The following is a 25754-nucleotide window of genomic DNA, read 5'->3' as shown; positions in this document are numbered from 1 at the left end:
ATGTATGTTTCAGTGTGTGAGTGAGTGTGTGTGTGTATGTGTCAGTGTGTGAGTGTGTGTGTGAGTATGTATGTGTCAGTGTGTGAGTGAGTGTGTGTGTGAGTATGTGTCACCGTGTGAGAGAGTGTGTGTGTGTGCGTGTGCTCGAGTGAGTGAGTGAGTGAGTGAGTGAGAGTGTGTGTGTGCGTGTGTGTGTGTGTGTGTATGTGTCAGTGTGTGTGAGTGTGTGTGTGCAAATGTGTGTGTGTGTGTGTGTGTATGTGTCAGTGTGTGAGTGAGTGTGTGTGTGTGTGTGTGTGTGTGTGTGTGTGCGTGCGAGTGAGTGAGTGAGAGTGTGTGTGTGTGCGAGTGTGTGTGTGCGCGCGTGTGTTGTGGCTAATGTTCAGTAAGTAACATTAGCATGTTTATTAATAAGACATTCTTTTACTTTTACCCTTCAATAAAACGTTTCTCAGACCAACCAGAGACCATTGTGTTCTCTACTGAATTATTTACTGGCCACATGCACAGAGCCCAGTTTCAGCAAGCTGCCCTTCCTCACTAAAGCCATCAGCACAGCAGAATGAGACCAGACGGCTGCTTCAGACACACGTCCTGCTATGTGAATGTTTAGTAGGAGGATAACCGTATTTTTTTTAAATACAGGGTTGTTTTCCATCCACATTTTTAGACATTTGCATGTGGAGTGAAATCAAGCACAGGATTACAGGAACATGGGTGAGAATGTTCCAGTGCAAAGATGTGATGATGAGCTTCATGCCACTCGGCATTCTATTCATTATGCATGTAGGTCAGTGGTTAGAGCAGCAGAGTATACAGGGCAGGCTGACCACATGATCACGCTGACTCCTGTCTCAGTATCACTCGTGCCTGACAGCCCACTAGCTCAGGATAGCAACGACCCTGCACACATTAAACACAGCTAATCATTACACATCTAAAGCTCAGCCATGACTAACTCTGTTCCACTCTAACACATTACACATAACACGTTTGCTGTAATAAAACTATCATTTGGAGGCAGCACCATCATGGGATCTTGTTTTTGTGAAACAGGACATCTTGATTATTATAATTATAATGTGACGGTTTGAGCACAAACATAGAAACTACCATTTTACTGGTTTTGATGCTGTGCACTGCTGACCTGTGGACTAACACACACACACACATACACACACGTACACCTACACACACATACACCTACACACACATATATACACACACACACACACCTACACACACATACACCTACACACACATATATACACACACACACCTACACACACATACACCTACACACACATATATACACACACACACCTACACACACACACCTCTACACACACACCTCTACACACACACACACACACACACACACACACAGCTACACTTAGACCTACACCCACACACACACATACATTCCAGCAAACATCAGAGTCCCCAGAGGAAGTCACACAAACACAGAGAGAACAAGCTGAGCAGGAACTGAGGTCATCCTCTGAACAGTGAGCTATAACCTACACATGCATGTGCTCTGTTAGTGCAGCAGAGCTGATGTTAATGCAGCAGAGCTGATGTTAGTGCAGCAGAGCTGATGTTAGTGCAGCAGAGCTGATGTTAGTGCAGCAGAGCTGATGTTAGTGCAGGAGAGCTCAGGGTACAAATACTACACCACATCAGCTGTTAATGTGTCTATTTCTTTTTCTTCAACAGAAACAGACACACAGCCTTCAGGCTTTTCTCCTATTTCTAGCACTTTCTAGCATAGCTATTACACAACTCTTCTAGGTACTGGATTATCTCAGCATGATTAATGGGAACTGAAAATGAGAACATGTTAAAAATAAAAGCCACTACCGATCAGAAGTAAAGCTGAAACACTCTTCGTGTGCTAGCGGACAGATGCATAACACACAGTGATATTTAACACACAAGGTTATACACAGTAATGCGAGCTAGCGCCTTATAGGCCATATATACATATATATAAAACCTACACTGATCTGCCTTAACAATATCACATAGCCTCAGGAAATAAAACGCAAAACGCTCCTATGAAAAACATTCATGCGGGGACACACACACATATACACACACACACACAATCACACACACACACACACACGTAATGTCAACTCTGCCTGGAAAATCTGACATGTCTGGAGCAGTGCAGTGTCCATGTCTGCCAACAGAATGTCTCATTTCACTGCAACGATCAACCAAAAAAGCTACTCTACTGCTGGATTCTTGGAAATTTTCACTAGGCTAGATTGGGCTAATTTATTCCTCTGTTTCAGGACAGTTCCAGTAAATGTATCCATAATTACATCCAACATTGTCTGTGCTAGAGACTTTTAAAAGTGAACCCAATCACAGTGTATCTGCTTCTGCATGCTGTTAGTATTCATGCAACAGAATTAAATCAAGCAACAGAAACAGATGTGGTGAGAAGGTGTGAATAGACACCAGAGTGTGATGTAGAAATAAATAAAAACTTGTTGCACAAGAGCATACAGCATTTGTTTAAAGCTTATAACTCATAAATCCCAACCACCAACATGGAACAAAAACTGGTGAACTCAGGAAGTCAGGACAGTCTCCTCAACCCCGAGCTCATGGAGTGACTTAAATCAACAAGGACACTGACTCACTAATATACATCACTGCTTACTAATAAAAGAGAAACCTGGAGGAGGACATCATTTGTGTAGCTCAAACTCACAGAGAATGAAAATGAGGTCTGACTTCACACATTCAGGTTGAATATAATTCAGCATTATTACACAGCTAGAGGTTACAATGGGATCTGTAACAAGCACACTGCCCCATGCTCAAAGGTGAAGCACAGGACAGGACAGTTTACTAAAAATACTCAAGTCAGACAGTGAGGAAGTGTGTATGAAGGGGAGAGGGACAGGGATCACACAGTGGATAATGTCTGGACATCTGAAATACACGGTGTTTCCACATAGAGCTAGAGAAAAGGAAGAAAAGCCTGTCTATTTTTTTTGTTGTGTTTGTTTCTTGTGTGTTGTGTCTGTGAACAAAACTACATCCAGCCTGAGATGCTGAACTGGACCTTTAACTGTCTACTGCTGGCTTTCTCTAAATATACACTGTGATATATGACGTGATATATAATGTGCTATATAATGTGCTATATGATATATAATGTGATATACGATGTGATATGTGATGTGCTATATGATATATATTGTTATATGAAATGTGATGTGCTATGTGATGTGCTATGTGATGTGCTATGTGATGTGCTATGTGATTTGCTATGTGATGTGCTATGTGATGTGCTATGTGATGTGCTATGTGATGTGCTATGTGATGTGCTATGTGATGTGCTATGTGATGTGCTATGTGATGTGCTATGTGATGTGCTATGCTATATGAGGGTTTTTACACCTGGTCACTTCATGTGTTTTCTGTGATCAGATAGCAATCAATGGTAAAAAGACCAGGTGTAAATGCCCTCTGAAACGTTTTCGAGACGGATATAAATCCGATCACACAAACCCCTTCAGGAGGAGGTCTGGGACGCATTTCAGATGAAACTGGACAGGTGTAAATGAATGTGGTTGTTCAAGCCGCATACGTCAGCGCTATACTCCTCCCAAACGGAAGTACGTCACTCGCAGGTGACTCGCCAGTCGTGCATCGCACCAGAAACAAATAAATGTAAATGCTGTTTTTTGTAGCATAACCATCGTAACCAGTTTTTTGGTCTTCTTTTTGATTGCATTCTCTAAACCACATAAACCAAAGCATGTTCCATTTCAATTACCCCAGAAATTAGGTAAAATATATTTGCATATTGGGCGGGAGTAGAAAGATCGGATTGATATCTGATTGGCCGAGACGCATATATGTGGCCTGATGTAAATGGAACAGTTTTAACAAATCAAATAGCTATCGGATCAGAGACAACACATGAAGTGACCGGGTGTAAAAAGGCCCTTTGATGTGACATGTGATGTGATGTGTGATGTTGTGTGGGATGTTATGTGGGATGTTATGTGCTGTGATGGTGTGCTGTGATGGTGTGCTGTGATGGTGTGCTGTGATGGTGTGCTGTGATGGTGTGCTGTGATGGTGTGCTGTGATGGTGTGCTGTGATGGTGTGCTGTGATGGTGTGCTGTGATGGTGTGCTGTGATGGTGTGCTGTGCTGTGATGTGTGGTATGTGGTGTGCTGTGATGTGGTGTGTGCTGTGATGTGTGCTGATGTGATGTGCTGTGATGTGTGATGTGCTGTGTGGTGTGATGTGCTGTGCTGTGTGGTGTGTGATGTGCTGTGTGGTGTGTGATGTGCTGTGTGGTGTGATGTGCTGTGTGGTGTGATGTGCTGTGTGGTGTGATGTGCTGTGTGGTGTGATGTGCTGTGTGGTGTGATGTGCTGTGTGGTGTGTGATGTGCTGTGTGGTGTGATGTGCTGTGTGATGTGTGATGTGCGGTGTGATGTGTGATGTGCGGTGTGATGTGTGATGTGCGGTGTGATGTGTGATGTGCGGTGTGATGTGTGATGTGCGGTGTGATGTGATATGTGATGTGCTGTGATGTGTGATGTGATGTGTGATGTGATGTGTGGTGTGATGTGTGGTGTGATGTGCTGTGATGTGTGATGTGCTGTGATGTGTGATGTGCGGTGTGATGTGCTGTGTGGTGTGATGTGCGGTGTGATGTGTGGTGTGATGTGCGGTGTGATGTGATGTGTGATGTGATGTGTGATGTGATGTGCTGTGTGGTGTGATGTGCGGTGTGATGTGATGTGATGTGTGATGTGATGTGCTGTGTGGTGTGATGTGATGTGATGTGTGGTGTGATGTGATGTGATGTGTGGTGTGATGTGATGTGTGGTGATGTGTGGTGTGATGTGATGATATGGTGATGTGTGGTGTGATGTGATGATATGGTGATGTGTGGTGTGATGTGTGGTGTGATGTGTGGTGTGATGTGATGTGATGTGATGTGATGTGATGTGTGATGTGATGTGATGTGATGTGTGGTGTGGTGTGATATGTGATGTGTGCTGTGGTGTGTGCTGTGCTATGTGATATACAATGAGATATATGATGTGCTATGCTATATGATATATGCTATGCTATAATATATACTATGCTATGACTAGCCTCTCCCTTTCATGTTGTGATGTCGTTATTAACGCTCCAGTGTCGTAAAGCTGCTGCTGATTAAAGCCGTCACTGCTTGGTGCCCTGAGCTCTTGCTCTCATTCTGCTAACATGCTAACTATGAAAGCGCTTGTTTTAGCAACAAGATTAAAGCGTGAACAGTATAAAAATGCTCCAGACATTGACATGGTAAAGCTAATTCACTGACCTGACCAGTACACAGGCTGTAAATAACAGGGATCCAGAGATTAAAAAAATAAGCAGCTCGTAAACAAAGGGCAGAAAAAGCCTCAGTCTTACCTTTATTTACAGCTTTACGCTAAGCTTCCAGTCCACCAAAACCTTACACGCTCTTTCTATACGGCTGCTGGATCAGGAGGAAAACTAGATCATGGTAGTTTTAACAGACCTGCTACATTTCCTTTTTCTTTTAGTTACTGACCTCAGATCAGTGTGTTCAGTGCGCTCAGCCCCGGGCAGTACCGAGGAGTCTAGAGTATAGGCGCAGGAGAGAGTGTGTATGGGAGGGGGGGTGAGAGAGGGAGAGTGTGTGTATGGGAGGGGGGGTGAGAGAAGGAGAGTGTGTGTATGGGAGGGGGGGTGAGAGAGGGAGTGTGTGTATGAGGGGAGGGAATGGGGGGGTGAGAGAGGGGGGGATTGTGTGTGTGTGAGGGAGAGAGACAGAGGGAGAGAGTGTGAGTGTGTGTGAGAGAGAGAGAGAGAGAGAGAGAGAGAGAGAGAGAGAGAGAGAGAGAGCTCTTGATACAAAAAAACAAAAAGTATTGTTTAATATTCTGAAGTCTGTGTTAATAAAAAGGAAAAGATTAAAAAAAAGCTTCAAACTGACTACAGCGGCACTGACCAAAGCAGCAAACAGAAGAATACAAAGGAAACAAATACAAAACAAAACAAGTGGAAATAGGACAATAAATCAGACAACAAGGAAGACAGTACAAGGAAAGATCTAAAAATATATATGAACACATACAACATACAGAATTAATTAACAAGTCAAACAGTGGGACAGAAACCTTACAGTATAATATATATATATATATATATATATATATATATATATATATATATATATATATATATATATAGATATAGAGAGAGAGAGAGAGAGAGAGAGAGAGAGAGAGAGAGAGAGAAACTATAGAGATAACTGTATATATATATATATATATATATATATATATATATATATATATATATATATATATACAGATCATATATATATATATATATATATATATATATATATATATATATATATATATATATGTTTGTATATGAGATCATATATATATGAGTATATGTGTGTGTGTGTGTGTGTGTGTGTGTGTGTGTACAGTTATGTTCAAAAGTTGATAATGCAACATATGTTTTTCTTATTTAATGATAGTGGTCACAAGAAGTCATTATTCATTCATTCATAATTCGTTTCTCAGCTCATGAGGTGATGCACTGACTTGGCTGAATACTGCACCATGGGGAAGACAAAAGAACTGCCAATGGACCTGCGTAATAAGGTAGAACTTTATAAAGCAGGAGAAGGATATGAAAAGATCTCATCACTTGAAAATGCCAGTCAGTGCTGTTCAGACTGATAAATAGGTGTAAAATAAGAGGTTCTGTTGATACTCACGGTCAAGTAGAGCAAGAAAGATTTCACCCAATACTGACAGAAGAATTGTTTGCAATGCAAGAAAAACCCCACAAACAACCCACAGAAAAATACAGAAAAATACAGGCTGCTCTGGAAAAATGTGTTATTGTTTTAAGGAGCACAATAAGGAGGGACTTAAACACAAATGACCTGCCACAAAAAGGCCCAACTTCAGTACACCAGACAGCACCTAAAGCCTCACAGCTTCTGGAGCAGAGACATATGGAGTGATGAGATCAAAACTGAACTTTAGCCACAAACATAAACACTATGCTTGGAGAGGAATGAACAAGGCCTACGGTGATAAGTCCATCATCCCTACTATAAAGCATGGTGGTGGATCTCTGATGTTTGGGGCTGTGTGAGCTCCAGTGGCACGGGGAAGTTAGGAAAAAATGATGGCAAGGTGAATGCAGCATGTTATCAGAAAATACTGGCAGATCGTTTGCATTCTACAGCATGAAAGCTCACATGGGACGATCTCAGATCTTCCAACATGACAATGATCCAAAGCACTAGGCAAGGTTGACCCTCCAATGGCTACAGCAGACAAAGGTGAAGGTTCTGGAGGCCATCACTGTCTCCTGACCTCAATATCATTGAGCCACTTTTGAAGAACTCAAATGTGCAGTTTGTGCAATACAACAAAAAACTTACAGGAACTGGAGGCATTTTGCCAAGAAGAATGGGCAGCTTCACCACCAGAGAGAATTCAGGACCTCATGCACAATTATTACAAAAGACTGCATGCCATATTGAAGGGGACAATACACAATATTAAGAACTAAAGGTATGCAAACTTTTGAACAGGGATTTTTCCTTATTAACTGTATGTCTGTTTAAATCACACCACCTAAAGGGTTGTTTCCTTAGCCTAGATGGAGGCACAGTTTACTGAATTCATAGAACAGATTTTGTCCTGGCTTCATGAAGACCTGTTCGAACTGCTAGATAATGAAGTTTATTCCCAATAAATCCATCACCATAACAATGAAAAACTTGAAGGCAAACACAGGAAGAACCACAAGATACAAAAACCATCTCATTGGAAGAACGCAGCTCCTCCCAAATCCAACCACACCCTGATGAACAGACATCCACAGAGGAACCAGTCACAGTCCTAGAGTGAGCCACAATACACACTGTGCCAACAAACATGACCTTCCAGTTACAGAGACACAACCGGCCCACCCAAAGCAAGCAGACATCCATGCTAATCTGAAGAGAAGCATGATTAAAACATGTACAAATATTTCTCAGCATATGTGATGTTTAAACCCTCGATGCAGTGCCACTGTTATTTTTATTTGTAAAAAGGACAGCAGTCCGATTTTTATCTCCATCCAGAGTACTGCTGAGGCTGTGTGTCAGTGTGTAGTGTTGTTAACTGAACTGAAGAGTGTGCACTTCACAGTGTGGAGTAAACTTCATTCTCTACATTAAATAGACAAAACCTTGTACAGGGAACCTACAAGAAAGTCTTGCAGGACCTGGAATTGTATTTGTTGTATTTTAATTAGAAATCTGTTGTCTAACCCACAAATATATATTTCAGTATCTTGAAAAAATGTGGAGAAACAAGTGTTATAATGCAACATCTGTGTGTGTTCTTCAGATGTTCTCCTAGATAGTGATCATGACCTCAGTTCTCCTCACTGGTCTCTCCACTCTGGTCTTCCTCATCCTGTTGGTGCTGAAGCTGGACAGGAAGGTTTACTGGAACTGGTTGCACTTGTAGGAGGAGGATAGAGAGAGGATAGAGATGTGATATGATGTGATTCTGCACCTGGCTTACGTCTGTATGCCACAACATGAGAAATCCCTCACCCGGGCGTGATGGTGAGGAGACCACATACTTTTGGTTATATAGTGTACCAAAATTTCAGAAAGTGTTTAAAGAATTTGTTTCAGTCTTATTTTTGCCAAATAAAAATTCATTTGGTGTGCAGGAACTACATCATATAGAAGTGTGTTATGGCCACCAGGAGCCAGAAGAACAGCTTTATTGTAGCTGTTTATTATCTTTTTCATCTTATTTATCAACTTCACTGTTCACAGACTCTCTGGTTCATCCTGTAAGAAAGACAGTATATACGATATATGAATGACAGTATATACGATATATGAAAGACAGTATATACGATATATATTTAATTATTATATTTAATCTTCATAAATGTCTTAACACATTTCACTGGACTTATCCAGGATGTGATGATTCTTCATATAGGCAGGAGGTCTGTATAACTGTAGGATGTCTATATGACAGCATACCCTAGGTGTCCGAACAGTCGAGTCTCTGTCTTTGAAGGATGGGTGAAGACTGACCTCTTCCTGAAGTTCTTGAATTAGCACTTTTCCCTGTTTGTTGTGTGTACAGAACTGAGAACAGAAAAGAGGTTTAGGTTGATGGTATACGAAGTCTGTAACCTAGTGAAACAGTGATAATATATTCATTGATAAAGACTTCAAAGCACTGTTGTACGTCACTTTGGATTTGGGCATCAGCCAAATGCTGTAAATGGTGAATGTAAAATGTAAATGAGGTTGCTTGGGGTCCTTAAGCTGTAGACACAACAACTAGAAACTTAACATCAGCAAGACAGTGGAGATGACAGCTGGCTTTAAATTAATACCTGATCTTCTGTCACCACTCACTGTTCATGGCTGTACCTTGTCCAGCACCGATTCTTTCTAGTTCCTTGGCACAACCATCTGCAAAGGCTCTACTAAGTAAAGAAGAACAACCTGCCCTGGGACCTGCTGTGCCAATTCTAAGGACTACTATTGAATCCGTACTGTGGTCAGTCACTGTCTGTTTTGGCCCTGCTACCGAATTGGACAAGCAAAGACTTGTTAGGTCTGCAGAGCACATCGCCGGGACCAGCCTGCCCTTCCTTCAGGACCGGTACGCATCTCGTGTCTCCAGAATCAACCCCAACACCCCAGATACAGTCTGTTCAGACTCCTTCCCTCTGGCACGAGATACAGACTGATCTAAACAAGGACTGCAAGACTACAAACCAGCTTTTTTCCCAGCAGCCACAAAGAATCTGAACATTCCTTCCCATAAATCTGGTCTATACTGAACTTTTTAACTACCTCCAGCTCCTCTACTGGCCACAATAAAAGGTCACTCTAAAATGTGCAGTTTTTATCACACAGCACAAAGACACAGATGTCGCGAGTTTTGAAGGAGCGTGCAGTCGGCATGCTGACTGCAGGAATGTCCACCAGAGCTGTTGCCCGTGAATTGAATGTTCATTTCTCTACCATAAGCCAGAGAAAAAGTCTTAGATCTTTGAGTTCAGCTCATGAAAAATGGGGCAAAAACAAAAGTGTTGCATTTATAATTTTGTTCATTACGATATCTTGTTCTGTTCAGCACCGATGTCTTGTGGGTTAAATGTGCACTGTTTGGTTTGCTCTTAACTGGACACTGTGTTATACTTGCCCAATAAAGTGGATCAGATCAGCCAGCTCACTTACTGTAGTAATTCCCCACACGGCACAAATTCCAGCTGAGACACAGAGTGCTGTAACACACTACTTCACACAGGTGGCCAGGATACAGAACACACACAAATGCAGGAAATCCAGCTTCAGTTCTAGCCATACTAAGAGGTTTAAGGTTACTAAAACTGAGACAAGCTCTGTTCCTGATCTTAGTGCAGGATAAGTCACCGGCTGTAAACTGGACAAATGCAAGGGGAACAAAATACATTTTGACAACAGTACAAAATAATACATCTCCTTGTGCAGTGATCCTATGCTTTTAATCTTCATTTATCTTCAAACATAGTTGTCTTACGGTCTACACAGAGTAACTGGGGAAAGTTTATGTACTAATGAGGACAGTGGACACATTTAACAGGTAGGTTGGGACAGCCAACACCTTTAAGAGAGTCAGTCTGCATTATGCACATGATCCTTCAGTGTAGCCCTTGTTTACATGACAATAATCCAAATCTCAAGAACTTTTTTATTACAAGGTTCTTAATTAGATATAAATCAAACTACACATTTTCTTAGAAAAAATGTTATATACACTACAGTGCTGACAAAAATGGAACAAAAACAAACTTGATATAAATAAGCTCTATGGAAAAGCCTGGAGTCATTAAAAGAAGTCTGTCTCATCTCATCTTAAAAATATATATGTTCATGTCAGCTCTAATACACAACTATAGCCTACAACTTAAAAATATATTATTCAATGGCCTGTTTGGGTTTTTTATCCGACCTGCAGGGTAGCAGTGCAGCTGGCCCTAAGTGCTTATGATAGTTCACAGTTACAGGCAGGCACTGAGGAATGTTATTCGCTACATTTGCTGTGTATTCGATCGGTTATGGCCAAACTGGACATCCTTCCGTCTCGCACTGTTGTTGGACTCCGATCCACATAATCGTTTCGCGTCGTCTCTTTGTATCAATAGAAACGAAAAGTCAACCCAAAATAATGATAAAAGAAAAACCAAGAAGATAAAACCAGAAAAGCCATTAAAAACAGTTATGTACAAATCAGCATAAAAAGTCTTTCTGCTGTTCATGAGGAAGGGGACTGAGTGGTTGGTGTGGCCGAGTGTCCTGTGGGGTGACCTTTGGGTGAAGAGAGTCTGAGGCTCTGTCTGGCCAGGACGACTTCTGCTGCTGAGGTTGAGGCAGAAGTGATTGGTGAAAACTCTGTGATTGTGATGAAAATGATTGGCACACAACCTGTGTCTGAGGCAGAACCTGCATTTGAGACGAACCTGACTGAGGCAGAGCCTGTGACTTGGGCGAGGCAGTCCAAATGTCCGAATGTCCAGAGCTGGTTTTGGTATTGTGGGAATAAGCGTGTTTGGATGTCGAAGCAGTGTGGGCATGTTTGGTTGTGTTGGACATGTGCACCTGTTTGGCTGGCAACGAGCTAGAAGACGGGGTTGATTTAAATGTGTTGGAAGAGTGGCTATGTCTGCCTGCTGAACTGGAGTGTGTGTGTTTGATTGATGCAGAGCTGTAGGTGTGTTTGGTTGGTGTGGATGGCTGCGCATGTTTGGTTGGTGTCAAGCTGTGTGTGTGCTTGGTTGGTGCAGAGCTCAGGCTGGGTGTTGACCTTGGTGTGTGAGTGTGTGAAGGAGCAGAACGGCATTCTGAGTGATGGTGTGCTTTGGCTTGATCTGATACAGAGGCTGATGGTGGCGTTGCTGCTCTAGAAGTTTGGACTTTTGGTGTCCTATCAGGGAGAAGCTCCGGCTCCTCCATCTTTATCTGAGGCACAGAGGAGGCCTGTCTGGGGTCTGTGAAGATGGGTGAATCTGTCGCACTCCGTGCTTCACACAGAGGCTCCTGTTTGATAAATGTTGAAGGGGAGGTGACAGTCTTCTTGTCCTCGTCTTCCTTCTCTTCCTCTGCATCTTGATGATACTGTTTGAGGCGGACGTGCCAGGCCAGGCTGCACACAGCTGACACGGTCTTAAACTGGTGGACCACGTTGCGCGGGATGTAGTAGATATCATTGTCATACAACTGTATCCGAGCATAACGGATGCCCTCGCGCCTCAGCTGGTTCAGCTTGGCATCGTCCACCCACTGGACACACTGAAAACAAGCACAGATACATCTGTTAACAAACAGATGTATGATACTCATATGATTCTATACAGTTATTAAGAAGCTAAAAATGTTAATATGGTGACACAAATAAAAAGGTTTCATGTATTAGGAGTTATAATATTTTTTATATTTTGTCACACACAACACTTTTGCACCATGAATTTACATCCCTCAGTATTCAAAGACATATTTAACGCACCATGGAAGAGACACCTGTCCACTGCAGGATACCATGCACACACAATCACACCGAGGGGCAATTTAGAGTCACCAATCCACCTGCTGACATGAAAATCTGTCCTCGAGAGTAGCCTGAGCTCAGGATTAAACCTCATATCTCCATTCATAAAAATATTCAAATTTGTCAATAATTAAAAATCAACCACGTCCAGATCCCAACCAGTAAGAAAAGTGACATCCCCTAGCTTTGTATAAAATGATGGTGAGTAGAGCTGGGTGATAAAACGATAACGATATGTATCGGGATAGACACGTGATCGATAGCGATATAAAATGTGCTCCATAAGACGTTCGATATTTTTTATTCTTCATAAAAAACAGAAGAAAACAGAAGCTCACTCTCTGGTAACCTAGCAACTTGGGGAGTGACACTCTAACAGCCAATCATGTAACAGTATCAAGTTTGGTTGCGCCATATCGTGGTCTCGTGCTGGTGCTGGATTCCTCTTCAGTAACCGGCACATGATAAGCAGAAAATGAGCGCCACAGCGAGCGAGGAAATTGTAAATAAACGAAGAAAAGTCAGCTCGCCAGTATGGCAGTTGTTTGGATATTATAACTAGGGCTGAAACAATTCCTCGAGTAACCCGATTACAAAAATTGTTTGAGGAAAATTTCTCTGCCTCGAAGCCTCTTTTAATTCATTTTAAAGCTCACATCACGTTATTGCGCAATTGTTTTGTGTGTGTGTGCGCGCGCGCGACAACACACTTATGTAAAAGGGGAAGGAGACGCGTGGAGTTAGCGGTCTTTTAATTTGAGGGCGCGCGCAGGCTGCAAAATGGAAGGGCGCGATAATGTCAATGAGCAAAGAGAAGAAACAAACAGGAGAAAATGACAGAAAAACGACAACGTCTGTTTTCAACAGCAGGAAACATTTCTTCAAAGCGCAGGGCAAGCCTCAATTCTGAGCATGTTGATACCTTTTTTCGTTGCAAACACATGCTCCTTTAAAGACTCTTAAAGAACACACATGGAGAGAGATAGATAGAGAGATAGATAGATAGATAGATAGAGAGAGAGAGAGAGAGAGAGAGAGACTTTTATATTCTGATTTATATATATATATATATATGATAAGTTGTGATACTTTAAAAAACCCAGAATGTTTGGCACTTAAATGTACTTAATTCTTCTCAGTCAGCTTTGTCATTGTTCACAGCACAAGTACAGACAGAGAAACAATGGGTAAAATATCTAAATGTTTATTTTTGATAGAAATTATTGTTGTATGCATTGCATACTATGCATTTAAAAAAAATAATTTTTAAACTGCTAATTAATAAAAAATAAAAATAATTTTTAAACTGCTAATTTTTCTAAAAAAGGAAACCAATTAGTTATTCATTTTAAGAGACCCATCTTATTTTCTCTTGTATAATATTGCTCTTTAATTAAGCAAAAATATATTTTAATCGATGAAATTTATGGTAGAATCTGCGATAACTAAAATATTTGATAGCTACAGCCCTAATTATAAGTCTACAAACATATACTTAAATAGTGTGAAAAAACTTCAAGTGTGATTAGAGTAAGAAGAAATTGAGTTACTTTTTCATATTTCTGCAGGTTTTATATTTCAAACAATGTTACTGTAGTGTATCAGGTTTGTTTTTTATATTACAGATGTATCTCAGTCTACCTCAGTTTTATTTATGTTTACAAAACACTGCACATATTTTACACACTTTAGTCACCAGAAGCTGAACAGCTAGTGAACTTCCTCGCACTAAACTTACACTAAATTATCAGGTTTGTCTGCGTTTATATTTAACACTTTGCACTATTTTATTACACTTTATTAATCATTTATTACATTTTATTTCATTTTGCACCTTAAATGTTAAGAGATAATAGTTAAGTGTTCATTGTGACTTTAGACTTATGTTTACATTATAATTATTTGAGGTTTCCTGGTTGTTGACATTTATGCCTTAATAACTGAGGGGATTCTGATCAGAGGAAGGTTAAGTGTAAAATAAATATGTTTAAATGTAATATATTTTCCTCCTGGTCCTTATTTTAAATGGGTTATAAAAAAGTTCAATATATATCGATATTCACCAATATGAAACACTGATATCATGATCCAGTTTTCGGCCATATCGCCCAGCCCTAATGGTGAGTATGATGAATAAATGGGGTTTTGGTCAGACTCACCTGTGACAGGGGCGGCTCGTACAGATCCAGCTGTAATCGCTGCACTACGTCTATAAAATCTGCAGCATGAAAGCAGACCACGTCTTTGGTAATACGAGGAGGTTCCATACTGCACATGACACGTACACACCAATCAGTTTCTAACTAATTGAAGGCAAATCTCCACAATACACATTTCAATATATCGGCATTACATCCAAGTCTGAAATGTGTGTGTGTAAAACTCACCCCTCTCCACACCGTACGGCTTTAAGCACACCCACTGCAGCTGTGGTCATCCTCTCAAAGCCCTGTCCAATGTGGTCAGCATGTGCACGTGTCCGGTCCTCAAACAGCATCTCACGAGGCTCGCTCGTCCGAGGTAGGTACTGCAGGTTCTTGATTTCATTGGTTGACCTAAAAGGAGCAAAATAAATTCATCATCAAACACCATTATTAATGTTAGAGAGGAGGGATGCACATGCAGCGAGGTGCAAAAGTGTGAGACTTCAGTGAAAGTTAATGTCTAATCTCTGTTCTTATGAAGCGTTTGATCAGACAACACGCCGATGGATCTGATCTAAAAAGAAACTTAAGGATTTACACCGACTTGGAGGTAGAGTCAATGTAGCTCACGTGTCATTGGAGCAGAAGACTGAAATTCAGGATTTCAAAGATTCTACTTCGTACTCAATCTATTGTCACTAATATAATATGTAATAAATATTGTGGCTAATATAATATGTAATAAATATTGTCACTAATATAATATGTAATAAATATTGTCACTAATATAATATGTAATAAATATTGTCACTAATATAATATGTAATAAATATTGTCACTAATATAATATGTAATAAATATTGTGGCTAATATAATATGTAATAAATATTGTCACTAATATAATATGTAATAAATATTGTGGCTAATATAATATGTAATAAATATTGTCACTAATATAATATGTAATAAATATTGTGGCTAATATAATATGTAATAAATATTGTGGCTAATATAATATGTAATAAATATTGTCACTAATATAATATGTAATAAATATTGTCACTAATATAATATGTAATAAATATTGTCACTAATATAATATGTAATAAATATTGTCACTAATATAATATGTAATAAATATTGTCATATATAATCTCTTCTGCAGATGCTGCAATCAATGCCTTTGCGTAATCCACAGAATTTTTGTTTATCCAAAGCACCATCAGACTTAATATTGCCATCTGACCTCCAAAAGTCATTTGTGAAACTCATGGCCGCGATGCTACTTAAACACTTGTATACATGAGCCAGCTCTTGAACAAAGTGCCAACAAAAAATGAATGTAAAAACCAATGAATGTAGACTGTAGAATGAAGCTTCTACTCTTGAAGACAACAAGTTTGGCAATTTAGTTTCACAAGTGAAGAGTGAGAGATCAGACTGCAACAAAGATCTGTCTGTCTTAGCTGACACCACAAACTTTTTATGAAAATGTTATTCGTATTATTCTCTCTCTTTAAATGTATGTACAGTGACAAACAGCCTGAAACAACCCAAAGGACAAGTAGTACAAGATGGCAGAGAGAAAAAGAGAAAGAGAAGTGGGGTGTGTGTGTGTGTGTGTGTGTGTGTGTGTGTGTGTGTGTGTGTGTGTGTGTGTGTGTGTGTGTGTGTGTGTGACAGGCCTAGCCAACACAGCTCTGAGCTTGGACTCAACACAACCGCACACTGCACTCACCCACCACAGGAACTGGTCAGATATCACTTCAGCATGAACACAATGCAACAATTAACCTGAAACACTTTAGAGGAGTTTAAAGAAGTTTAAAGTCTCCTGATCCCTGTGAATGACGTGACACTGGCTGAACAGGTATTCCAGCTTTGTGAGGTGGTAAAACTCAGGAGCTCTTTTGTTTGGGCAGGGCAACTGAGAACAACACAAAACCACACAAGGACGTGTCAATAAGTGGACACAAGACTCCTGGAAACACAAGGTCTGGCATGTGGACAGAAACCAAACACCCTGCACACATCTGCATTGCCTGCTTATTGTACATTGTTGGATTTCATCCCTAGTTTTCTTACATTCCTAAACCCTCAAAACACTTCAATTGTGTCTGTCTGTGGTTTTCACTATAGAAAAAAAAAAGAAACCACCCATATACACATGTTTGTAGGTTAGGAGTTGATGGCTGAGATCTGAATATAAGCTGCAAGATAAAAAAACTTGATTAGATACAATCGAGCAGATTATATGGAGCTTTGTCTAAAGTAATGTGTAGAAGGCTCTGTATTAATCCTGTGTATTTAACAATATTTCACAATATTCTCTTCACTCATTTATATGCCAAAATATCCTGCTAATATACATCACACACACACACACACACACACACACACACACACACACACACACACACACACACACACACACACACAAACACACACACACACACAGTCATTATATTATTAGAATGCTGGTTGGTTACTTTAGAAACAAGCATCTAAAATGTGCAATCTCTCTCCCCCAGCTCCCTCCTTCCCTCTGTCTCACTCTGCCTCCCTCCTTCCCTCTGTCTCACTCTGCCTCCCTCCTTCCCTCTGTTTCCCTCCGTCTCCCTCCTTCCCTCTGTCTCGCTCTGTCTCCCTCCTTCCCTCTGTCTCACTCTGCCTCCCACCTTCCCTGTCTCACTCTGCCTCCCTCCTTCCCTCTGTCTCACTCTGCCTCCCTCCTTCCCTCTGTCTCACTCTGCCTCCCTCCGTCTCCCTCCTTCCCCCTGTCTCCCTCCTTCCCTCAGTGTCACTCTGCCTCCCTCTGCTTTATTACCTCGCCCCATATGTTACACATACTACTCCAGAGCTGCTAGTGATCCTCATCATTTAGAGGTCTCACCATTGGACATCCTGGAGTGCTGTGGATAGAACCACTTGGAGACCATATACTCAGGTCAGACAGATAGACTGATGCTGCCATCTTGTGGTGTGATATTATACTGTGTACATTATTACGGTTACAAAAAAAGTACAAAATATTTTGACACAAATTAACACATCAAGGATAAATATAATTTTCACGATTAAAAAATCTCCTCCAAAATGTGACTAATCCCCTGTTTGTTAATCATTGTGAATAATCACCAGTTTGTCCATCTCAGTTCATTATGAATATATGCCTAAGTGTGGAAATGTCATCAGGGGATGAACTTTATCATCTCCACAAGCTTGATGAGGCTGTTGTAAAGGACAAACACATGATGGTGCTGTTAGACTCACACTGGAGGGTTTTTTTCTGATCATGACTTTCAAGATCACATATTGTGATAAAAGCAGATGTGTCAGCAGATTAAGGTTTAAGTAAAGTAATGAAGCTGTAACTCTGCTGTCTGAAACTGGATGCTGGATTTATAAACAACTCTGCTGTCATGTGTTGTTAAATAACACAAGTTTCATATCCTTCGTCCTTCTAGACATCAGTTCACATGGTGGCGATCAGTGTTAAGCAGGAGACATTGTTTATTGATTGTATTTTGAGACATTGAACATTACACTTATTACCATTAACATTATGTGTAATCTGTTTGATCAGATACTCTGTTGTAGGGCTTGTGAGTTTAAACAGCTGTTTTAGAGATGCCATCACCATCACGTCCTTTTTAAAGGTACTCCAAACCTTACCATTATGTCTGCTTCCAACAAATCAACTACCAAAACTGTTCACTTGCTGCCTAACATATTATATCATTCTGCTGTAGTCAAATATCTAATAAACCAATCCTGAATAATCAGTTCTTTTAAACTGTGTCAGGCTTTAAGTCAGACTCCTGCCCAGTAGAGTTATCTAATGTGCCTTGAAATAAACCCCTTGTGAGTGTGAACAGAAACTGAAAATAGATTTTGAAGGTTTAAATTCAGCTGTAAATTCAACAGCCCAATATGTGCTACTCCATCGGCTGATGATGACCCATCTTAGGGTTTAGTCGAACATCATAATCTATAGCAGGGGTGTCAAAACTCTGTGTAATTATATTTGGCCCGTGAGATCATATCAGATGTGCATTACAGCTGGCTAGCCGCACGCTCCGCTAATACTACAAATCCCAGAATGCCTTGCCACTGTATTGACGTGTAGTCACGAACAGCAAGTGCCCCTCATTCTCTGTTGACAGTCGTTAACAACCATGTTACAGTCACATCGGGCAAGTTAATTCACCCTCCACAAAAATGGCCAAAAGAAAGATGGACAATAGGAGCTTTCAAGTCAGGAGGGAGGCAGATTATCTGTTCATGAATGTAAAGGACAGACCTGTTTGTCTTGTGTGCTAACAGTGCTAACGTGTCTATAACGAAAGAATATAACATAAGAAGACAATATGACATGAAACATTATGAGAAGTATAAGGACCTGGACATAAAGCAGAAGCTCCAGAAGGTGGAGGAGACGAAAAAAGTCTGGTTTCCCGGCAGACTATGTTCATGAAAGCAACATCAAAAAGTGAAGCTGCTGTAAAGGCTGTTTTTGTGGCAGCAGAGACGGCAAAATCTGCCCTTTAATGAGGGAGAGTTTGTCAAAAAGTGTATGGTCAAAGTTTGTGACATGAACACCACTGATGTGTCTTTTATATCAAATTTAATCTCTTATGTGTTTGTAATAACAAGCTCTGATTGTTCCAAATCCTGCGTTTAAGCAAAACTAAAGTTTGGTTCCATATGAAAAAGGTTGAACATTACATGTCAGTTGCAATTTTTCAATAAATATTCAGTTTGGCCCGTGACTTTATCTCAGTTTTATATTTTGGCCCACTGTGAATTTGAGCTTGACACCAAGCATGTGCACTTTTCTCAATAAACCATTTCTTCAACATTCGTCCTCTCCTTATACAGACTGTGTTTACATTATCAGCTGGTTTTAAAACAAATAAAACTAAATAATAACAAACCCATGTGTTACCTTTTCCTTTTGAATGGAGACTTTGGCATGTCGGTGACAGGGATCATCTGCTCTCCAGGCCGAACCCACATGATCGGCCCATCGTCACTGTCTGTAGGGCTTTTCAGCTTCAGACTGGAGAACGTTCCCCACGGCAACGTCCGCTGCACAAGGCACACACACACTTAAATATGTGTGATATTTTACAAGACACAAAACCTAACGCTGTTTTCAAGATGGTCAGCTACTCTCAAATAATCCACTCCACATTTCGGAGTAAATACAATCTCCATCTACTTTATTAGGACTTTATCTGTGTACACATGGTGCCCATAATCATGTGGATGTTAGTCAGACACAGCATAAACAGTGCCTGTTTACATCCAATAATATTTTACCTAAATTTGACAAAAATGTCTAGTATACTCACTTCAAGGAAGGGGGACTCCTGTAGCATGCCGAGGAACTCTGGGAAGTAATCCCCCACCTCCTCATCCACGGCTCCCACCAGACTGATCTGGCGCATAGCCCCGGCACGGTACGTCCCATGGGAATAGGTTCTCTTTACCTAGAGAAACACAGAACACAGTGAACACACAATCAGAGCAACCACAGAGCTTTATGATGAACTACACCTGACCTGGGAGGAGTCAAGCCTTCCACTGTCACTTAATAACATTTGACTAAAAGGCTTTCCACATCATAGATGGCCATCTGTTCCACCTTACCCCCATCTTCATGGATAAAAGGTCAGAATGTGTGTTCAGGAAGCTTTTTATATAGTGGGTGAATAGACATGGCATGTGCAGGATCTGTGGTAGATAAAGAATTTCAGAAATACAGCACATGGAAAATGCATGTTTCCATCTGGAGTGAGATGATATGATATCCTGCTGATTCTGTTCATCGGGCTGAGCATCCACATAATTCAGAAAAGCCCAAAAGCTAGCAGGTCAGTCCCAGGGGTCTAATCGCAAACCATCTGTGGCATTGCTTCATTGTTGAAAAGCTAAACGTTTGCTGAAGCTAAGGTACATCATTTTATTTTAAAAGGTCATCAGTCTGTCATGTAGAGCATCAAGAATCATAATCAGATCAGTGGAAGCCAATGGAGCAAACCTGGTCCTGCTCTCAGGGAGGGAGGGGTTAATTCTCACCCCTGGCAATGACTGTGATGCTGGCCAATCATGGACATTTGTCAGCTCATGCATATGGAAGACACTGATGCAGCAGCTGAAAAAGATGTGTCTGGCTTTGAAAGTCAGGTACATCTTACATCTAAAGGACAAATCTAAAGACAAAGCTCCACAGAAGAAAGATCTCGCCAGTAAATGTTAAACATCTTAAATCTCAACAGGATGCACAAACTGAAAAATGACTAACAAGCATGTAAAACTGGACTGTACAGACAGAGTTAAATCAGCAAATCACACAAGAGGGACAAAACATCCCAGACTTAGCACTAACACACAAACCGTGTGTGTGTGTGTGTGTGTGTGTGTGTGTGTGTGTGTGTGTGTAAAGCTGTGTGTAAACATGTTCTGCACCCTCTGTGTTTTACTCTTCTGCTACTACCATGTTTTTTAGACACTGTTACCACAGGCCCTGAACCATCAAGCATGGCGTGTGATTTGGATGTGAAGCATGTGAGAGAAGCAGGCTGCTCTGCTCCTAAAACTCTTGTCGTTATTAAGCTGCTTCTTTCTGTAGTGATCTGATGGAGAGAGGTTTCTATCTGCTGTCTCGCAGCTGCTTCAGCCCAGATTAAAGAAATCACTGAAGTGACTGGAAAGTTCAGAGCTGCAGATATGGGTCTCTACTCAAAGGATTATGAGACACACAGGATTTAAAAAGAAGCTACAGACAACTCGCTATCAGCAGAATGAGAAATACATGCACCCCCCCACCCACCCCGGTTTCCTGCTTGTTCATGATATTTGAGCCAGTTTTGAAAAAGACAAATGTGAAATGTTTAATTAGCCACATGTAACTAATGTAATGCACCGCTTTTATTAAACGTACCACTCGCTCTCACACACAAACTCCTTTAACGCTGAGTGTTTTAATCAAATGAGAATGGAAACTTAATGAGTATAAAATAAAATAGAAGTTTGATCTACTACAAAACAGCGGTGCTCCGATTGGACACCCCCACCCCACCCCCCATTTCACTTTACTCACACAGTCATGAGGGCTGTAAAGTGTGTGTGAAAAAAATATATTATTCTGTGTGAGATTAAATATTAATTCTAATATTATATTTCTGCCACTAACTGTTCCTAAATCAAAATCAAGCGTTAAACATGTAATGTGTACTGAAGAGCCTAAAGCTAACACACCCAGGAGTGACTTGTCGATGAAATAGCCTAAAGTAGTGTGGCTGTTTGTCTATATAAGCTGTGACAGAACACAACAAGCCAATATCTTGGCAAGCTTTCCTCTGAGAAAAGACTCGTCATAACTCAACATCAGTTACAGCTAACGTTAGATCCTTCGTTAGCGTAGCTGACGGCACAAACATCTAACAACCGAGTCAGACAACATTTGCCTCAATTCTTCATAAGCAAGTTACCTTGTCGAAGTGTGATTTATACACAGATAATGAGAAGAGTGTGTGACACAGTAAAGCTGCTCTAGCTAAATGAAAGGCACAACAAACAGCAGTGTGTCTGTCTTCAAACCCCGAGTTACTGTTACTGAGGTCGGTCTCAAACTGTCCGTCTGACAACAATCTAACCTCAATTATCTGGATCAGATTCTGGTGTCTCTCAAACGAACACGGAGCACAAATGCAGATGCTGGTGGAGAACGTAAAAACACGTAGCTATTACAACCAATACAAGGACATTAATCCTCCACCTTCAGGCTGAAAGGACTTTCACGCAGATGCAGAGGCGTGTAGGCTGAACACTTTTTATTCTGATGTGAGCTACGAGCTCCCAGTCAGATCATGAACAGATCATTAGAGAGCGTGTTCAACAAAATTAATCATCAGCAGGTGAGACTGTTTGTCAGCATTTTCCATAGCCGTGTACGAGTCTTCCCTTTTCTTCTTTTGGTGAATTTGTTGCCATTAATGGTCTCTAATGGACTATTAATTAATTAGCAGTTTCTAATTTCTCGGCTAATGATTCATACACGCAGACATGTCAAAGCGAGAGTTCAGAGGAAACCATGTGAAATGCTGTCTCGTTAAGACAATGTTTATTTCTGCTGCATTTATAATGTGGTGCGTTGACACACCACTATTTCACATCATATCAAATCTTTACATGTTTACTTCACCAGCACGGTGAATTATGGTGTTATATAAGCTAGGGGTGTGCACGGATAGTCGAACATTCGAATATTCATTCTGCTGTAATTATTCGATAAATAATAATGCTATTCGAATTTCGCTATATTTATTTTTGAACATTATCAGAGCATTTTCTTTGATGCGAGTGGCGCGGATGCAGCAGCCGCTGCCACCAACGATGAAGAGGATGCGGCAATGCCCGCTCGTTGGAAAAGGCTGAGCCAGTTCTTTGGTGATGATTACAGAGAATCCAGCCGAGACGTTTCAGTTCTTGCTGGAGCCATGTATTCCACCAGATGAGGATCCCATTCAGTGGTGGAACGAAAACACGAAGTGCTTCACAAAACTCAGGCGCTTAGCACACCTTTACTTGTGTGTCCGGGCAACTTCTGTGCCGTCAGAGTGCGTTTTCTCTGCAGCCGGCCTTATTGTTAACAGACTAAGGATCCGACTTTACCTCGATCATGTTGACATGCTTGTGTTCCTTAACAAGAACATGTAAAACAATAGAAAGAAAGCAAAAAAGATTTGATGACAGTTTAAAAGGTTCAAAGTTAAATGTAGCCTAGGCTACGTTCTGTACAATAGCCTAATTGCTGCAGGCGGCTTTATTTACGTTTTTTTTGTTCACTTTTTTTTTGCTTTTGCTCTGTACTTTTTTGTTTGTTTGCACACATGGTTAAAAGGTTTTCAGCTACAAAACCGATGTAGCGTAATGTTTAAGCTTATTGTGTATAAACTTGTTCAAAAATGACGGAAACAAAAGTTACTCAAAAATAACGTATGTCTCAATAAACTTAATTTAAATAAATGAATATTCGAATATTCATTTTTTGTGAGCTCAAATATTCAAACGTGATATTTGCGGAAAACACCCATCCCTAATATAAGCACACAGAGCTCCATTTCTGGGCGAATTGTAATACACTCCTGGTGCCGCTGGGGGTTGTTACAGCCCTGCTTCTGCTCCTTACAGACTGCTGGAAGTTCTCTTCTCTCAACACAGTAATCACAAACATTAACAAAAGTCATTTAAACCTTTACTGTGTTTGGATTATGTCAATTTCATAGCATTCAGACCGAACACAGACAGTTTTGAGCTGAATGTAATAATGACCCTTGGAATCCTGAGAGTGAGCCGTGTGGTCATGGAGCCATGTGTCGGGGATAAATAAATCAAATGAGGCCAAGCTTTTAATAAACAGCTATCACACTGGTTTTGTATGTGCCATGATCACCACTCTGAATCACCAGTGAATGCTGAGAACATTTTCTTTGGTCAGGCTTTTATTAGTAAGCGTTTAGGTAAACTCGAATGGCAGAGTGTTTGTGGTCAACGATGATGTCTGGATGCTGTTGATTGTGGAGTAACTGGCAGATTTATATCCCAGGATGCCTTCATGTCTGTGTCACCTTCTGGCTCTCCCCTTTTAATTGTGCTGTCACTGCATGATGAGACCTCTGTGCTCCAGACTTTCTGCTCTGTGGACACTTATTCTGTGCTTCTAAGGATGGATGTACATGATTAATAAAGTTCTCCATGAGATTATTGTAGAGGAAACCACACAGGCACCTCACATTAGCTCTGGACATTCTTTCTTGGATCAGCTCAAGACTGTACTTGTTAAGATCTGTTTACACTCGAGTCTCAGCCAGTGAACAATGTACACACTTGATGTGCTTGTGGGGGTGTTCGCTCACCCAGAAACACTCCAACAAAGTTACTCACACAACCATCTTCTCTTACAAACGACAAGGACATATAGAGAGTTTACACTCAATTACTGTTCCAACACCAAAAGACATTGAGAATCGCTTGGAGAAAATTGGACACTAAAGAATTTGATCTGAAGAAACCGATGTAGAGCCTGAAGAAAGACGTGTACTGGACTGAACAGATATCACACTCAATGTTCCACCACCTGGAAACTCAATCCAGACACATCTTTATTGATTCACAGCATTTCAATCAGCTAACATTACTACACTTTTCACTGGGGTAAAATAAATAGCTGGTCACTGGCTGCAACACATCACGACTATCAAATAATCAATAAGAATAATGTCAAGAGTTTGGATCAGTTAAAAGAAACTGGGAAATTAACACATGATGACTGTTCTTCAAAGTTTTTATGCGTCTGCACACTTTTTTTGCAGCTGTACATCTCTGAATTTCAGGCCATGATTAGTTTCATTCTGATCAAACAACCACCGAATAAAGGTTAAACAAATATCTGCTGCCTGTCTCACTGAAACACTTTTGGTTTTCTGTGTGGAGAATCGCTCAGATCGCTTCAGAGTTTACTTAGTCTTCTGTCAGGGAAATTTTCAGTGCCTGCAAAATATATTTAATGCCTATTAGGGAAGTACAGGGTTTTGTCATCCTAGATATACATGTTATGTATGCCATATGCTAAGAAAGCTTTATGTAATGCATTGTAGTGTTTATGAAAGCTACTGAGTGTTAAAGTTTATCTGGTTAAGAGAAAATTTAACCGAAACTGAAAGCTGAAAACCTTTTAGCTAATGGAACAGGTCTTATCTAATGTTGACTTCTGAAATTATTTGTGAGCATGGCACGAGTTTCAACTGTTATGTTGCTGAGACACAGCTGAATGTTTTAGCAGTGAGATGAGAGTCAGCAGCTTAATGAAAAATGTCATTAAAAAGGACATTAGAGGCTTACTAACTTTCTCCTGCTTAAGTCTGACAAGATGGAAGTGCATGTACCAGGACC

General features: G+C 40.6%; 2 protein-coding genes across 7 annotated transcripts in view; both read right to left on the bottom strand.

Moving 5' to 3' along the window:
* Positions 1-5606, bottom strand: part of LOC113645422 (protein PHTF2) — a 35661-nt gene extending 30055 nt beyond the window's left edge. For 4 of the 6 annotated variants that reach the window (XM_047804111.1, XM_047804118.1, XM_027151001.2 and 1 more), the window contains exon 1: positions 5444-5579. The gene's annotated coding sequence lies outside the window, so the exon portion shown is untranslated. The other 2 variants (XM_047804113.1, XM_047804115.1) reach the window with 2 other exon arrangements.
* Positions 5607-10657: 5051 nt separating this feature from the next.
* Positions 10658-25754, bottom strand: part of LOC113645416 (lysine-specific demethylase RSBN1L-like) — a 28198-nt gene continuing 13101 nt past the window's right edge. The window contains exons 4-8 of the mRNA XM_027150990.2: positions 20150-20287; positions 19741-19883; positions 15036-15203; positions 14808-14916; positions 10658-12392 (exon numbers count right to left, since the gene is read on the bottom strand). Of these exons, the coding sequence (XP_027006791.2) occupies positions 11334-12392; positions 14808-14916; positions 15036-15203; positions 19741-19883; positions 20150-20287 (1617 nt within the window). The 3' untranslated portion in view covers positions 10658-11333. The remainder of the gene's footprint in view (positions 12393-14807; positions 14917-15035; positions 15204-19740; positions 19884-20149; positions 20288-25754) is intronic.

The sequence above is a fragment of the Tachysurus fulvidraco genome, chromosome 19, assembly GCF_022655615.1.
Source record: "Tachysurus fulvidraco isolate hzauxx_2018 chromosome 19, HZAU_PFXX_2.0, whole genome shotgun sequence".
Classification (NCBI taxonomy): domain Eukaryota; kingdom Metazoa; phylum Chordata; class Actinopteri; order Siluriformes; family Bagridae; genus Tachysurus; species Tachysurus fulvidraco.
This window is presented reverse-complemented; position numbering and strand designations above follow the sequence as displayed.